This window comes from Pseudorca crassidens, chromosome 10 (genome assembly GCF_039906515.1).
Source record: "Pseudorca crassidens isolate mPseCra1 chromosome 10, mPseCra1.hap1, whole genome shotgun sequence".
In the NCBI taxonomy this organism is placed as follows: domain Eukaryota; kingdom Metazoa; phylum Chordata; class Mammalia; order Artiodactyla; family Delphinidae; genus Pseudorca; species Pseudorca crassidens.
This window is the reverse complement of record NC_090305.1, coordinates 58183666-58201683: the sequence shown is the minus strand read 5'-3', so window position 1 is coordinate 58201683 and position 18018 is coordinate 58183666. Positions and strand designations below refer to the sequence as shown.

At 46.0% G+C, this 18018-nt stretch overlaps 1 protein-coding gene across 2 annotated transcripts in view; it reads right to left on the bottom strand.

Moving 5' to 3' along the window:
- The window catches only part of ITGA9 (integrin subunit alpha 9), a 351949-nt gene that overhangs the window by 273670 nt on the left and 60261 nt on the right, over nucleotides 1-18018 (bottom strand). For both annotated transcript variants that reach the window (XM_067753774.1, XM_067753773.1), the window contains exons 9-14: nucleotides 17744-17881; nucleotides 14550-14655; nucleotides 13688-13782; nucleotides 9650-9740; nucleotides 7388-7433; nucleotides 1449-1603 (exon numbers count right to left, since the gene is read on the bottom strand). In XM_067753774.1, coding sequence (XP_067609875.1) covers nucleotides 1449-1603; nucleotides 7388-7433; nucleotides 9650-9740; nucleotides 13688-13782; nucleotides 14550-14655; nucleotides 17744-17881 — 631 coding nt within the window. The remainder of the gene's footprint in view (nucleotides 1-1448; nucleotides 1604-7387; nucleotides 7434-9649; nucleotides 9741-13687; nucleotides 13783-14549; nucleotides 14656-17743; nucleotides 17882-18018) is intronic.

Below are 18018 nucleotides of genomic sequence, written 5' to 3'. Positions count from 1 at the left end.
AATCATTTTTGGAAAGCAATAGTATCATCAGACCAGAATTCAACTCTTGGCTTCACCGAGACCTGTATGATCCGGACCAAGTATCTTTTTCTCACTGGGTTGCACACAAAAAGTTTGTTAGTCCTCTCTCACTAACCAAGTCCCAAGTTCACAGTAAATTTATATTCAGTTTTGAAATTTCTAAGTTCTTTTTCAAAAATCCATATAAAAAACACAAGGCTTCATTGTTGAGCTTATTCAATCCACCTGAAGATCAAGAGAAATGCCAATGAAACAGCCTAGAAGGATTAGCATATTGTTAAATAAGGTAGAGCATTCAAGGTGCAGCAGAGAAATGGAATAGTGTGTGCACCGTGAGCTCTGCGTGTCTGGGCGCCCACATACATGTGCTCCAGAGCAGAGCTTCTCAAACTTAAATGTGTACTAGCATCTTGTGGGGATCTAAATCCAGTTTCTGGTTCAGAGGTTCAGATCAGGGCCTCCGATTCTGCATTTCTAACAAGCTCCCAGGAAATGCTGATACTGCTGGTCCAAGGACTACACAGTGAGTAGGGAGGGGAGACACTCATGACACAAAAACTGTCTAAGAAATTCAATGAGTCCAGGTCCTTAATAGTGGTGGTGTTTATTGTTTTGTTTTGTTTTGTTTCATTTTCCTGGAACTCTACTTTCTATTATTCAATGTCTCTCAAGTTAAAAGACCTCTTAATCTGCACAGCTGCTCCAGATTCATTTCCTTCAGGTGATCACACACTTTGAATTCTAATACACACTGATCCTATTTTGTTCCTGGGCTTGGCCCAGTCTCTGGAGCTGGGCCAGCAAGTCGCCCTCTCCCAGTCAGAGAAACGGCAGGGACAGCTGCCACTGGCCAGGGTTCGCCTGCCCCTTCTCCAACATCTGAAGCTAACAAAGCAGCTTCCCCACCTTTTGGAAGCCCGAGCCTTTGTAAAACTCAGCAATCCTAATCCCACCACCCATCCTCGATCTCTGATTCCACAGTAAAGAACACAAGCCCCTGACATCTGACTGGTGTTGCAAGCTCAAGGGAGAGCTTCCAAAGTCCCACCACTTCTTTTTTCTAACTGCATGGAATGTTCCAGAAGGGCCAGGCTATTCACTGCATTTCCACAAGCCCCACCACCTATCCCACACGTGGCCCAGTGAGGTTTCAGTCTGGTCCATGGAAATTTGCAGAAAGGATGCTTAGAGTCAAATATTATTTGTCTGAGAGCTAGAGGTTGCAATGAATTGGAAAAACAATGGTAAGAAAAGAAGAGGGGGAACCTCAGGGGAAAGGGCATCTAGCCTGTGGGCCTGCTGCCTACAAAACCAGCTGGGATGCACAGCAGGAGGGAACCCCAGAAACATCCCCTGGCTTCCCATGACCCCACATGCCCACTCCAGCTAAGATGGCTATGCTGAGCCCTGACTCGGTGGCTCTTTACCTATTTCTCCCGGAACGTGCTTGCCGTGGAAGCTAAAGCAGGCGGTGACATTCAGGCAGTTCACAGGCTGCTGGCCATCGTGGCACTGGGGCGCCGTGATGTTGATGGAGGTGGGGAGGAAGATGGAGACATCCACCGTGATGACGGGTCTCGCCCTACAGGTCAAGAGGAAGGCGACTTAGTCACGGTGAAGAGCAGCACTCAGAACCAAATGAGAAGTAAACCAACAGGACAAATCCCAGGGCTTCAGCCCAGCCTCTAATTAAAGTGTGAAACAGCCCAAGAGAGAATGGCCAGGGTGCTCTGCAAATCCTTTTCTCCGGTTTCTCAGCTTATTTCCCAATAAATGAATCGTTATCTTCCCAATAATGAAGGCAAGTTAGTTGTTAACAAAACACATCTATCTGCTTGAAGCCGTAAATGAACCACAAGATGCTGAGAGATTATTTAAAATTTCACCAGTTAAGTTCTGATTTCCATTATACTAGGAAGATAGGAATAGATTTAAGAGGCGTCCCTATAGGGGATGCTGTGACTCAAGAAATAGATACATAAGCAGGAATTCCCCAAAGCATTTACTGCCATTACAAGCATGAACTGCAAAGTCCCATCCAGTGGGTCAAACCTACTCTCTTCATTTACTCCCATCAATTAATTAAGTATTTTTCTAAAAGACCTTGATGAATGGAGTCCCAGCTGGTAACACCAAAGCACTTTAGAGCTGAAGAAACCAACCTGCCTGGTGGTGGGACCAAAAGTGAAACCCAATAAACAAGCACACTCCTCTCACCGACAGGGATCATCCCCCAGGGCCTGATGGATGGATTCCATCCATCATTGCTGGCCTTCTGGGGACTCCCCGGGGGCTCCCCAACAGAAGCAGAGAGTGAATCACACCATTCTGCTCTTGTTGCAAACATCTGCTGAGGGACGGTTCACCTAAGCTATGGCTTAACCTTCTCCCCTCCAGGCCTCACAAAAAGACCCTTTTACCTCCAAGGAGCCCTGGCCTTCACGCCACTGGGGTGACATAACAAGATTAAGGGGCATTAGCAGCTTGAGAACAATGACCTCACTTGTGTTCAGTGATCCCACAAAGAGCATCCAGGGGGACAAGACAGATGGGAACCAGGACCAACACCAACTCTGAGAAAAGAAAGCGTTAAGGAAAACCTCAGAGAAAAAAGGAAGCGAGGAGCTGCATGGCCCAGATGGGGTTAGGGGATTTCACTATTGCCAGCACTGCCTTGAGACATGGGTCAAGAGAGGAACAGCTGTGACAGGTAGAAAGGAACTGCAGGATCCCAGAGCAGATACAGCTGTAGGTCTAACGGAAGTCAGACAACAGCGCTGCCTGGAAGAAATCCAATATCCGGTTTTCCAACTTCCTTCTGGGTTCATCCTTGGAAAATGCTCGAGTGTTCCTTAGCACCCCTGGCACTTGGATGTCTTCCTTCTCTGTGTTCCCGACACTGTGTTCACACCTCGCCTCATCTAGTAACTAAGGTCACTGTCCATTTCCAAACCCGCTCCACCCGCCCTGTAGGCCCTCCGAGGGTGGTGGGAATCCTGGTGAGTTCATCCTGATATTCCCAGGAGAGTAAGTATTCAAAAACGCTTGTTATATGAACTTACTCACAAAACAGAAATAGAATCACAGATGTAGAAAACAAACTTACGGTTACCGGGGGGAAAGGGTGGGAGGGATAAATTGGGAGATTGGGACTGACATATACACACTACTATATATAAAATAGATAACTAATAAGGACCTACTGTATAGCACAGAGAACTCTACTCAATACTCTGCAATGGCCTATATGGGAAAAGAATCTTAAAAAGAGTGGATATATGTATATGTATAACTGATTCACTTTGCTGTACACCTGAAACTAACACAACACTGTAAATCAACTATACTCCAATAAAAATTAAAACAAAAAAAAAAACCTTGTTAAATGGGTGAAACCTCCTCTCCAGGCCAAGGGATTGAAAACCACAGGAGGAGCCAAAGTTTCACAAAACAGGGCGTCCACCCTGTGAGAACCCCAGCTGCCCATGTGTCCTGCCAGTCACTGCACAAAAGCAGCCCAGGCCCTCCTATCACCCCAGGACCCCCTCGTGGGGAGGACACTTCTTCTCCTGGCAGAGCCTGGCAGGGGAAGGCGAGGTGAGTAGGAAGCAGAAGTGAGTGGTACAGACAATAGGACCTCCATGAGCCATTGTTTAAAAAAAAAACAACAGTCCTTTGAAATGACAGACCAGGACCTTCACAAGCACATCTCCAACATCCATCAGATCAGTTCCCTCAAGCCTTTTTGTTTCAACTCCAAGTATTGTTTTTGGACCAGGAAAAGCCCAGAAATCTTTCATAAGCCTCTCTGATCACTTCCTTTAATCTTCAATGGCATTAACACCAAGCACCTATCACCCTAACACCAGGCCTGCCCTCTCAAGCTAATCCCAGAGAACAAACTTCCCGAGGGCAGAGCTTGGCCAACCCACACCCCTGGGGGGCGGGAGACTGGGTTTCACAGTCTGAGATGAAAGCAAAGGGGCACCCAAAGACAGCACCGCAAATGTGCTTGAGACTTTAAAGAAGCTGGTGGCTGGAATACTTTTTTTTTAATTGAAATATAGTTGATTTACAATGTTGTGTGAGTTTCAGGTGTACAGCAAAGGGATTCAGTTACACATATACATATATCTATTCTTTTTCAGATTATTTCCGCTTATAGATTATTATATGATATTGAGTATAGTTCCCTGTGCTATACAGTAGGACCTTGTTGTTTATCTATTTTCTATATAGTAGTGTGTATATGTTAATCCCAAACTCCTAATTTATCCCTCCCCCCACCTTTCCCCTTTGGTAACCAGAAATTTGTTTTCTATGTCTGTGATTCTATTTCTGTTTTGTAAATAAGTCCATTTGTATCATTTTTTTAGACTCCACCTATAAGTGAGATATGGTATTTGTCTTTCTCTGCCTGGTTTACTTCACTTAGTATGATCATCTCTAGGTTTATCCGTGTTGCTGCAAACGGCATTTCATTCTTTCTTGTAGCTGAGTAATATTCCATTGTGTGTGTATATATATATATACACACCACATCTTCTTTTTCCATGGAATACTTCTTTCTGATGCTTCTCAGATAGTTCAAATTCTGATATTTGATTTGATCCTGATATTTAACTTCCAGGTAAATAATAAAACCAGTCAGAATACTTTCTGACGTGGTGTTGCTCCAGTGACCCTGGCCTTCTGTGGGGTCATGTTGCTTGCAGGGCAGAGACGGGGTCGGGGGGGACACATAATGAGCCTGCACCCTGGTGAAGGTGTTAGACCACTAACTGGGATATCCCCAAAGCCATCCATTACTCCAGGGAGCTACTTCATGTCTCAACAGGTCAATGCACAGAGCAGAATGAATGAGGGAATGGGATATGGTGAGCTTGGCACCCCTAGAGTAGCTGTCACGGCCTTCCGCGGACCTCCCCATCCAAGCCGGTGCTCCTGGCCCTGCTCCTAAAGCCTCCCCTCCCCAGGAGTGCTTCCAGGCGTTCTCTTCCATGGACTCTACATCTGGCCCCGTTAGAATTCACCTCATCCAATTCAACCCTCCATCCCAGGCCGGGGTCTGTGGTCTCCCATCCACGTGTCACTGCCTCGCTTTATGTTTACGCTTTATGTTTACACCCCTGGGGAGGGCTGTCCCTCACAACAGAGGACAAAAGGAGACAAGCCCCTCTGGGTTAGAGCTCACAGCTACAAGCTTATAAAATACAAGAATGATGAAAATGCAGAACCTATGAGATGTGCCTTTTGTGCCAGAAGCTCCCAGTTTGGAGAGGGCCTGGTTTCCACAAAGAGAAGTGGGGGAACACGTTTTATTCAAGGGGAATCTTGAGAAGCCAGGGCACCCTGCTCAGAAGAGTGAGGGAGGGAAAATGACTTCGTGAGGCCACCAGCCAGAGCCCTGGCTTCACAAGTCCAACCGCAACCATCTGGAGCTATGAAAGCTGTTCCACCTGAAAAACTACCAACCCAGAAGAAGGGTGATAAAGTAGAAATCCAGTCCCGTGGGAGTAATTAAAGGACCCATCTTACTGAAGTCACCACCCGAGGGACACAGCCGCCACCTTCAAATACTGAAGGGCTGTTATATGGAAGATAGGGGACCAAGAAGCAGACTTTGAGGCAGGCAAATTAAACCCAACTGATGTCAGAACTGCTAACATTTACTGGGCACTTAAACCAGGCACTGTTCTAGCTCACTGAGCTCTCGTAAGAACTTATGATACCCAGTGAGGTAAGTACTATTATTGCCTTTTTAACAGATGACAATCCTGAAGCAGAGGTTACCAGACTTGCCCAGGAAACTCACCTTGTAAGGGCAGAGTTAGGGTTTGAGCCCAGACCACCTTGCCCCAGAGTTTACACCCTTAACCTTAAGGCTATTCTGCCTCTTTAACAATTTAACATTTGTCAGGCGGTGGTGGTGGGGGGGGATGTCATATTAAATTTATTCATTTCATTTCCAACATGATTGGCCATGTTAAGCCAACTCTTAGGAAAGAAAGAACTTGAAAGCCAAAGGCCCTTGAGGCTATGTGTCTTGATGAGAAAATATGATCCAAGTCTCTGTCTAGAGCATCCCTAGGGTGTTGTTCATCATCTTTTCTAAATCCTTAGAATATTTATTATCTATACTGTTCATATAGCACCTATCACATATTATATAGCTGAGGTTTTATGATGTATTTATGGCTTGCTTTAACTAATCCCCTTGGTGTAGAATGGACAATGCCTGAAATATTATGTTTCCCCACAATTCTCTGCCCATTGTGGTGCTCAATAAATGAGTAGTGGTTGATATTAGAAGTATTATAATTCCTGGAGTAGCAGAGTCATTTCTGACTCAGGAATTTTATGATCATCATCTTGAAAAAGTAAGTTACACATGGATTTTCTGACTGCTGCCAATATGACAAACCTTGAAATTAGCATTTGTCAGTTAAGTGTGTGCAAAGTAACTAGCTTGAACAATTTAACATTTTTCATTACCTGTGGGTGAACTGGTCCCCTCAGAAGTTACTAATCCCCACCCTGGGCACTACGTCCTTCTAGAGGAGGCTGTGTGGTACTATGGTGGAGACTCAGAGGAAGGCCCTGCTGAACAAGAGGAATCTAGGGTGTGGAAATCCATGGCCTCTGGGATCCCTTCCAGCTCTAAGAGCCTACTAGCCTATTTTAGAAAGTTCTGAAATCAGGTTGTTAACAAAACCTATGAGTTGGCTCCCGCTCCAAAGTGTAATGTTGCCTTCTCTGAGTCACAGAGACAGAAATACTTGGACAGGGTTCATGGGTAGGCCAGCAGCCCGCTGGCCTTTGCAGGAAAGATCCAGACTGCATGGGCTTCACAGCGAGGACTGGGCCTGAGCTCATGTCCCTCACCCTCTGCTGCCACCAAAGAATGAGGGGGCAGGAGGCTCCCAGGCCCTGGGGGGCTGGGGACTACAAGGTGGGAGAGCCGGGATGAAGGGTGCAGGGATGAAGAGATGGGATAGAGCAGTTTCATGGCGCCCACAGGAAATGACACTGTGTAGAGCACATCTATGGAAGGGACTGTTCACAGCAAAAGGCAAAAACCCCAACTCTTCCTAGAAGCTCCTAGAGAAGCTTCTAGCATCCTAGAGGATGCTATCCTCTTACACACGTAAACCACTCAAGGCCCACCGGCTGGAAACCCCGGGATAGAGGATAACAAGAATGAAAAAACAAAGGCAGCATTCGCACTTACCAAGCACCTCTGCCTGCAAGGAACAGGGCAGAGTAACTGCTGACTAATGATGAATAACTCCCCTGGGCCCCCCTTCCCCACCAAATTCCATCCCTCACCCACGAAGAGCCAAGAGGAAAGAGAGAAGCATCTCACCTTAGGAGAACCACACTGTCCGACATGAAAGCTCCAATAGTTACATCTGAAAACCACAAGTTTACAGATTCAGAAACTTGCTGAAGCCCATTTCACCCACCCGCTGTCAAGGGGCTCCACAGCAATGGAGGCCAGCCTCAAGGTCAGGGGGCACCCCTGGGCTCTGAAATGACTTTGTAGGAGTTAGAGCCACACTGCCCCATATAGCAGTCAATCACCAGATGTTGCTGCTGAGACCCCAAAACGTGCTGGTCTGCACTGAGATGTGCTGTATGTGTAAGACATGAAACAATTTTAAAGACCTGGTACCAAAAAACATTAACGATCTCATTAATAATTTTTATACTGATTGTACGTTGAGATGATAATGTGTTGGATACATTGGGCTAAATTAACATTATGAAAATTAATTTCACCTGTTTCTTTTTATCTTTTTAGTGGTTACTAGAATATTTTAAATTATGTAAGTGGCTCACATTATATTTATTTTGGACATCAGGGAATCAGAGAGGGGGACACTTGGAATTAAATGACTCTTGGGAAAAGCTCTAAGTTCTGTAGAACATGTGAATCATCTCCGTTCCACCCCTCACTCTATGTGACCCCGGAGTCTCTCTGTGTCCTTGTCTGCACAATGGAGATAATTATCCCCACTGTCTTCTTCAAAAGTTGACAATATTTCATAATATTTAAATCAGAATATATTTATTACACACTTGTTCGATATATTTATTAAATATGTTAAATCAGATATTAAAATCAGAAAACTTATGAAAATACTTGGCAAACTATAAATCAAGACAAGTGTTAGCTGGTAATGTTTATTCCTAAAAAATTTAATTTAGGAAGTATGCATTCATCCAACAGCTCTCTGCCTTTCCTCCCCTCAAATATAAACCTCTCAGCCCTGTGGTTCCCATGACTACTTCACAGAACCAAGCATCTGAATCCCTACATCTACACGACGTCCTCATTAAGGAAAAACAAAGAGCATATCTGTGGATTGCAGGGCTGCTAAAATTTCTGCACTTGGGTATGCTTGTTAATTTTGCTATTTTCTAATAGCCTTTTTAAATTGCCTGGATATTTGAAAATAAAAGAACCCGACGCACTTGCCATTTCTTTTAGGAAAAATGCAAGGTAAGAAATCCACATCCGTCGTGAAGTGTGACCATACCTGCTCACCGTGCAACTACAGAGAAGCAGCCTGGGTCCCTGTCCACAATGATGTGGTCTCTGGTGCCCTTAGTTCTCTGAGGCTCAGTATCCTTGTCTGTAAACTAGGGAGACACCCCCATCTTTAGCTACCTATGGGGTAACTATATGATGTACATTGCACAAGGAAGCATTCTGCACATATCAGAGTGCTAAACCAATGGTAGGTATTATTTAGGGATGGCTACAAATTGCCCAGAACAAGAACTGCTTTCTCAAACCTAAAAAGACTCGTACAAGATTGCATTCATTTTCATAGATCCTTCTGAGGCATTTTAAATGGAAAGAAACACTTTCTCAAGATAGCAAGATGACCTAGAGTTTCAGGGACATTTCTTCTGAATTCCATGATGATTTGGGGTTTTTCCAAATTCTTCTCTTTGTTTCCTCACCTCACCTACTCCATCCCCTTCAGGCAGCAAAGGAACCACTACTCCATTGCCCAGTCAATTTTACCTACACCGGATATCACTTGGGATTGGGGTTTGAAATCGTACATTTTTCTTCAGTCTCAGTCACCACAAGGCATTAATTAACCCTGAAGACAAGCCAGCCAGCCTTGAATGGTGAAGGTCTGTTTTGTCCGTCAGGGAGATGACATATGACATGGTTTTCTTCCTGCTCCAAGTGTTTCTTTCAATACTTGTCTCACGGTGGGGGTGGGGGTGGGGAGTTGCTCAGTGCCTTCTTCATTCTCGAGAGGAAGACGCCTCCGAATATGCTCAAATACCAAGGCAAACATGAGGCTTCACTGGTTATCATTTTAAATGTGGGGAGTGCTTTTGGTCTTTAGCAGAAAGACTTGCTGCCACAGAAATTACTGCAAAAATCCACCTTCCTGGTGCTTAAACCCTTTGGAGTAGAACATTTTAAAACTGAAAAATAAACTTTAACACTACTTTCATCTTAAAAGTCAAACACCAAGCAAAATACCCTATTCTACTGTATGAATTTTCCTAATCCTAAATACAGGTCACATCTGTGATCACGCTTACCAGACTGGTTATCTTTGCTTATCTCATATGCTTTTAAAGAAAAATAGCTTACCGGGATAGCCATTTCCATCCATATCAATGCCTCCTGATATGGACTGACCAAACATCCGCAGGACTGGACTTATCTTCCGCCCAGAAAGTTTCTGAAACAGATAATAGAGAGATTGAGTCACCAGAAGGAGCACGGTCACAAATAAGAACCAGTGACTGTTTTAGGGCAGCTTCCCTGGACACCTGGTCTTGAAGTTGTTCAAAGAAAAAAATCATAGTCCGAATTTTATCGGGGCAGGGGGTAGGGGGCTTTAGCAGGCAGTTGAAGACCACGCACTCCTTTATTATTACTTGCCTTAGTCAAATGTCACCATTTAAAATTTTTTCTAAGCTCAGTGCTAATGAAAAAGCCACCTAGATGAGTGTGTTAGTGTTTTGATGTGTTGAATGAAGTTCCAAGTGGATCAAGGTTAACTTCCGTTTCTAAGGGAGGTTCTCTTTTGTGTTTATACAGGTATAGCTGGCTGAAATTCTAAGAACATATTGTCCTTATATCTCTCTACCCAAACATGTACTAAACATGGAACACTCCTAAGAGGCACACGTCATCTGTTCCCTAGGTGGACAGGAATTAGCACGACAGCTCTCGATCAAGCCAACCAAAAGATCTACAGGCTCCTGAGCATCACAGACAGGATGAAACAGCTCTACCTAGTACATCTAGAACTCCATGGTCCTGAACCTTCTACAAACTGTAGGAAATCCAAAAACTTAGCTGAAGCCACCCTTCTTCCTAAAAGGCAGCCTTCAACCAACCATTCAGCACTGACAGCTCCTCTGCCACAGGGCACACGAACATCTGTACTTATCTCTCCTTCATCAAGTTCAACAGATGCTAACACAACACATGCTGTGTTGGTCCAAGAATATTCATTGTACAACCAGCCTTTGTCACACATCCATGCTTGTGTGGCACAGTTCCTCACAAAGATATCAAACTTCCTGAATCAGAAAAGTGCCATGTTCTGGGATCTGACCTGTTCTTTCTTCCCTTTCTCTAAACAGTCTCCCTGGGGAGGCTTCCCTCCCAAGGCCCTCGATGTAGATGGTAAGCGAAATGCTTTGTTTTCATGCCACACAGCAACCTCCATGTCAGAACCAGGTTTACACATAGTTGTGGCTCACTTGGGACTTTCTTGCCTTATCCTTTTCCTCACCGAGTCATCCTGCAAAGAAGTCACGAGTATGGGGAGGAGGTGTTCCTACAGGGTTTACAGATGGAGACAGCAGGGACTCCCCCACCCTGCAGCAGCCAATAACTGCTAATAACCCTCTGCCTGCCACCTCAGTGAAACCATCCAACAGGAAATGTGCAAGCATCAAAGCACAAATCAGAACACTGTAGGGAAACACTGAAGAAGTGTTTCTTGATAACAGGCAGAGCCCCACATCCCCAATGGCTCTGTCTAAGGAAACACGGATGTGCATCTGCACGTTTCTTAAAAGTCACATCTTGAAGCAGACCATCTCGGCTCTGAGGTCCAATGACGTGAGCAGCAGCTTGCCCTGGGTTTGCATTTCTAAGGTATGCTGTGGCTGAGACAAGCAGGGAAGAGTGAAGGGGTGGTCCTTTTGGGGGTGGCGATGCAGGCTTAAGTTATCCCACAGACATCTGCAGGCCATTAGGCCATAAAGCCAGGAAGATAAGTCTGCTCGATGCTAATAACTCTAAATGAAAACCAGGAGCCTTGGGAAACCTCCACTTCACCAGGTTTACATGCGGTGTCCTGATGGCAGGAGAAAGATCACAGGGGCCGCCGTGACATGCCTGGAGGGCTCTCAAATTGAGAAAGGCGCACGAGGATCTTAAAATCAACACTTTTCATGGTAAACTCGAGAAAGAGGAATGAGTTAGAGTTATATGGAAGAACTTTAGACCCTGATCTCACAATGCATCCAGCAGAAATAACACCAATCTGGGCCAAAGAAAAGCGATTCCCTTGCCCAGACTTGTTTCTGACTTCCTCCTGTAGTTCACCCACACAATGCCCGCTCTGTCCAGACCTGGGCCCTGGAGAGAACCTGGCGTTAAAGGATTTTTCTTCCTTTAAAATCACAAACCTTATCACATACATATTAGGAGTCTGGAAATGTGTAATCATGGTTGTTTCTTTTTTCTTTTTTTTTTTTAAAGAGCCCCAAACCACTTCTCTTTGTTAGAGCTAATGAGCCAGGCTGCGTGCTGACAAAGGCAGGACAGGTCCAGCTGCTGATCCCTGCTTCCTACTAAAGACAATCCGCGGTGACCACAAAATTTATACCTCAGTTCTCTGCAGGGAGTCCGCCCAGCAACACAACAAACACGAGAGGGCCGCCAGAGGAGGGGAAGCTGGGGGTCTCTCACAGGCTGCCGCTCTGTGTGATTAGCTTCCCAGGTCCGGGAACAAGCTTCCAGGAGGAAGCATGGAGAGTGACCTCGATGGCGGCACAAGGATGGCTGCTCCCTGGATGACTTTCAGCTTGTGACAGTGGGAACAGCATCCCTGACCCAGGGTAGAGCAGCCCCTGAGACACGGATGTGGCCCCCAAACTGTGCCCAGAGCCCTCTTCCTCCTGCCACCTCAGCTAAATCCTCTAGGAGTTTATTCCCACCACTACTCATTTCTAATGCACAGAGGATGGTCCATGTAGATAAATACCCCTCAGAGTATATATGCCTCACAGACAAATAAACTTCCATAGTTCTGAGTTTTCCAACTGAGCTTCCCTGAGCGTTCCTTTTTCCCGATGTGGAGTTGAGGGCGGTGGTTGCAGTAAGAGGTTTGGGAGACAGACTGGCAAAGGTTCATGGTCAAATTGCCATTTCCTAGCTGGTGACCGTGGGCATGTTAATTAACCTCCCTGGCCTGGAGTCACCTTGTAAATAAAAGGTGGATAACCAAGGTGCCCATCTCAAAAGGCTATTCTGAGGACTAAAGGTGAGAGGGCAGAGCAGGCGCTCAGGAAGCATCCTTGCTCTCGCCAGCACCTCCCCTGGCAACTGCCTCTTTCAAGAGTCACGGAGCTGAGCAGGAGGCCCAGCAGAGAGAATCTGGGCTCAAGTGGCAGCAAACCAGCCAGCCCTCAACCCTTCATTAGCTAACTCATATCTGTTGCAGGAAGAACAATTAGGAACGTACACCTTGAACTTACACATATGCATCGCCTCTTAAAATCAACTTGCAAAGCCTTTTCTTACCTAGAGACTTTAGTACGTGGACAACTTTCGATACTTTCCTATTTCATGTTATAGAACGTTTTATAAGAACAGGACTCAGTTCAAAGTTTTGTTTCCTTCGCAATAATCAAGATACAAGGCAAGTTTCTTGGTGACGAGAAATGTCAGCATGAATAGGAGGCGGTAAGCACATAGTAAATGTTCAGTAAATCAGCAGGTGCTGATTGGAAATTTCTCGACAAATGCTCAGTCCCTTTCTGTTGCTGACCCACTGGGAGAAAGACCCAGGCCTGTGCCACTCTACATGCAGACATCCACAAACATCCTGACCATGCTTCTGTCCAGAGAGTGACTTCCTTTTTTCCCAGGGGCTGGGCTTGACACCATCAGCAAGACTGAACTCCAAGCTGATATAGCAAAAAACAGAACTCACCACTTCCACGTTCCCAAGTCTGGGGCACGAGGCCAGGGCTTTGACCAGCTCCCCGTTTTAATGCCAACTGTGACAACAGCCCTGTGACAGCTTTCACGTCCCTCCTCCATGGACCACTGTCTTCCTAGATTATATTTTACAAGATATTCCTTTGGCTTAGCACAGATGGTTGACAAAGCAGTAACCAGAAAAAGCAATCCACCTCTTCTTACATAAATCATTCTAACTCTGGCTAAGAATTTGGATCTTATCTTTTGTAGGCAGAATGCCTCCCTGGATATGAGCAAACTCGGGAGTCTATAAATATGTTTTGATTTAAAAAGCAGTCTCAATGGTTTGTGTCTTCCACTGGAGGGGGGGGAAGATGAAGGCAGGAACAACGCCGTGTGTTGTATGTATCTGTGGAATGAATGTATGAACAGCAACCATGACACTTTCACACCAATTACCATGGAGTACTGAGGGACCATCCCACCGGCATCACCATGATAGATGTACACCGCTCCTGAAAAGTCATCCTCCTTGGGTGCACCAATGGCCACATCTAGGGGGAGAAAAGCAGCTCTGGGTTAGAAAAGCCATTAACATAATGGTGAATTCTCTAATTCCTGCCATGATGTCTAGAAATTTCTTGGTTGTTGCTTGTTCAAGCATTAAACTAGGCACATGATCTCTTAGCAGCAGGAAAAAAAAAAGTAGAAAGAAAATTATAGAAGCTGAGAAGAGGTTAGTTCCAGAAAATTTCTCCCTCATCCTCATAGGAATAAATTATTGATCTAACCAATAAAAGAAATGCAAATATCAACCACCCACCCTAATGTCTGTCTGAGAAGGGAACTCCATAGACAATGGTTATTGCATAACTGAGAAAGTCAACTCTGTTCTTGGGTAAAGGAATTATATAAAATGGTATTCCCTTTACCAAAAAAATCAACGTTACTCTCACAAACTGACAACTAGATCTTCCTCCATGCTCTCAGAGCATCGTGGAGCATCAGAGGCTCAGAAACAAGCAAGGTTTGTAGTGAGAGGAAGCTGGTTCAGACTTGGCCGCCATAGAAGCCCCTATGGACCAGCAGCAACGTTCACTGCACCACAAACACATAGCAAAGAACACTGAGCTGATGAGAAGGGATTTCATGGAAGCAAAACTCCAGTGGGCTCAGGGCTCAGCCCTGTGTCTACACAGAAAATGTGGTTTCTAACAGGCATCCTCTCCCCAGTGTACATGGATGGGCCTTGCCATGGGCAGGCAGACCCCGGAGCGCCCACGACAGGGGCAAGTTAGAGGGCAGGTACGAGCTCACTGACCTGGGAACCCGTCATCATCGAGGTCGCCCAGGCTGGCAATGCTCTCCCCAAAGTGTGCATTGTAGGCGCCATCCCCACTCAGGGCCAGCTGCTCCTCCAGGGCTCCCTGGGAAACAGGATGGAGGGAAAACGGAAACAAAACAAACAGAATAACCAAAAAAAGAATGAAAAAACAGAGCCGGGAATGCCACCCTGCCCTGCAGCACACCCATGGACAGGAAACACCTGGGCAGAATCCCAGGCATCCAAACATCCCCCCCCCAACACCCGATGGTGGCCAAATGAGCTCCTTCCACCTGGGTGACATGAAGGTCTCCGATCACCTGAGATGCATTTTAGAGGGAAGGAGACCCACTGCTGGCCACTGATGACTAAACCTCTCCCTTGTCCTAATGCTCTATACACCAACCTATTAACCAACCTACCTGCTTATCCCCACAGTCTCCTCTCCCCGCGATATCCTCAAAGTTGTTTTAGAGGGAGTACATATTTCCATTTCTGCTCTCCTCTGCCTTCTGGTACAAATTTATAAAGCTGTTTTGTAGGGTGCATGTATTAGCAATCTTGGCAGAGGGAATCATGGTTCAGAAAACCCAACACCCAATAGTTCTTGGTTAAGGGGTGGGAGCAGTGATAACAGGACACACGACTGTGCCCATTTTCATGTGTGGTTTGGATTTCCTAAGCAAACACCAACCAACAGAGGGAGGGGTCAATGGTGATGGTGTCACTAAAAGCCATGCCCACTTTACCCCCAAATCATTGACACATGACTATCAGAGCGTTAAAACACCATCTGAGGGACTTCTCTGGTGGTCCAGTGGTTAAGAATCTGCCTTCCAATGCAGGGGACGTGGGTTCGATCCCTAGTCGGGGAACTAAGATCCCACATGTCACAGGGCAACTAAGCCCGGGCGCCTCAACTAGAGAGCCCGCCTGCCGCAAACTACAGAGCCCACGCACTCTGGAGACAGCGCGCCACAACTAGAGAAGTCTGAGCGCAGAGAAGATCCTGTGCGCTGCAACTAGGACCCAATGCAGCCATGAATGAATGAATGAATAAATAAATAAAATATTTAAAAACACACGATGTTTTGAGGCACAAGAGTGTCTAACCCTGCCCCCGGGTAGAGGTACTCAGACCCACTGTACATCCACAAGCCATCCCAAAGCTTTCATTACAACTAAATTTTTTTCCCACTGTACTCAAACAACTTGCAAACAGTAAAGATGTGATGAGTTCTTAAGTCACCGAAACCTCTGCCCCACAACACAAATGTGTTGATTTCTTCCCATCAGTGTGGTGAAGAAAGAGAGAAACATTGATTCCTTGTATGTACCAGGCACTGTATATCCACATCCTCATTTAAATCACACAGTGACTCTATAAGAAAGACCTTATGACTCTGCCCACTTTACAGATGAGGAAACTGAGCTGCTGGTTTCAAGCTATTTGTCCACATCACACAGGCTATAAGTGGTGACACCAAGATTCAAAGGCAAGTCATCATTTATTCCCACTCCTGCACACTGCCCTGCAATCATTAATCACATAAGATGAAATTCAACAGAAGTAAGAATACCCTTGTACTTAGGGTAACCACATGGCATTAAGAAACATTGACTGGGGGTGGGATGTGTGGGTGCCAGCTGCCGCAGAAGGTCTGGGGGATTATCCTGCTCCAAGATTCCATGCCCTGGGGCTGTTGGGCTGATCACCTTATTGCCTGACAAGTTAACACCCATGCAAACGCAGCAGTCTCCTGCATATATGGTGGCCAGCAGCTACTGAATGCTGGCTGTTCTCATCTCCATAACGACCACCTCATTTCTCCCCTCACCTGCCTTGTCCCCCTTCCTGGAAGGTCAGTGCAGATGCAGGTGCCATGAGTTGTTCCAACAGGTACCAGGAAGCATCTTTCCTCCCAGGTTTTAGATCCACCTTCCCAAAGGGTTTGCAAACATCCAAGAAAGCTCAAGGCTCTAACTTCCCCTGGCTCCTCTTTAAATAACTGCCCTTTCTGGCATCTGCCCACCTAGTAATAGCTAAACACCACCACCCCCTCCCGATCAGGATAACTAACACCTTGGTCACCACTTAAAAGTACACTTTTACTGACTTTTTTGATTATGAAAGAATTACATTCTCACTGTTTGGATAAAGATAAAGCTAAATATCTACCCAAGCATCACCACCTAGAGGGATCTATTAACATTCTCTATGTATTTTGTACATTTTTAAAGGTTGTTTGTACATGCAGTCTTTATCCTACTTTTTCACTGATTATCTCATAAACATTTTCTCATGTTAGCTAAAGGCTGGTGGTCACAGGATTTATTCATTTAACCATTTCCCTCTTGTTGAATATTCTTTCTTCTAGATCCTGAAAAGATTCTACTTTCTCATTGGTCTCCTGCACCCACGGATGCACTGCTGCCCCTCAGCCCCTGCCCCCACCCATCCTCCACTGTGCTGCAGAGACATCTTTCTGACTCGGCCACATCCTTTTCATGGTTCTGCAGAATAAGGGACATCGTGACTATAGCCCTTGGCCACTGGGGTGGCCCCCCTCCACTCCTCCCAGTCCCAACACGTTGAACTATGGTCCCACTGCCTCACACCTCAATCCACTTGCCCAGCTCCCAGCCCACTCCCGCCTGTCTACCTAACTCCCATTTTTCTTCAAGATTCCTCCCAGCCATCATGTCCTCTGAGAAGGCTTCTCTGCCTCCGTGGGCAGGTGTGTATATAGTCCCAAGGAGACAAAATAAGAGAGATGAAGCATGCCACCTCCAAAGCCAGTTTGCCTATGTTCAAATCCCAGCCCCACTGCTTCTTAACTGTGTGATTTGGGGCAAGTGACTTAACCTCTCTGAGCCTCAGTTTTTTCACCTGAAAAATGGGGACCCCCGATACCACGTGCACATGTCACTGAAATCATTCACAGGAAGCAGGAGAAACAGTTCCTGGTACATAGGAATCACTCAACTTTAGTCATTAAGATTCTTCTGGACCCCTGTATGTTTGCAGTCATAACACTGAGTATAACTTTCCATTGATGGAACACGGAGCTTTCTGAAGGTAAGAAGCGTGTCTTTTTACCTCCTCTGGGTGATGGGGCTCAGTCACTACTCCCCTGGGCCAACATCCCTCTCCCACACCCTGTCCACATGTTGCCCAGCTCTGTACTCACGTTTCCTCTGTTGATGTAGACAGTGACCTGCCCTTCGTCCCTGATCTCAGAAAACATGGGGGCCCCCACGAGCAGGTCAGAGAGGCCGTCCACGTTCAGGTCAACTGCGCATAAGGAGGAGCCGAAGTAAGAGCCCATCTGCAACCAAGTCAAGTTGCAACAAAGCGTTCAGTGTCCGTCCTCACACACAAGGCCCCTGCCTTCCTCCAGATGCCCAGCCTGACAAACATCTGCTCCCAAGCCCCTCGGAGGCTGTGCCAGCCATGCCACCCTGG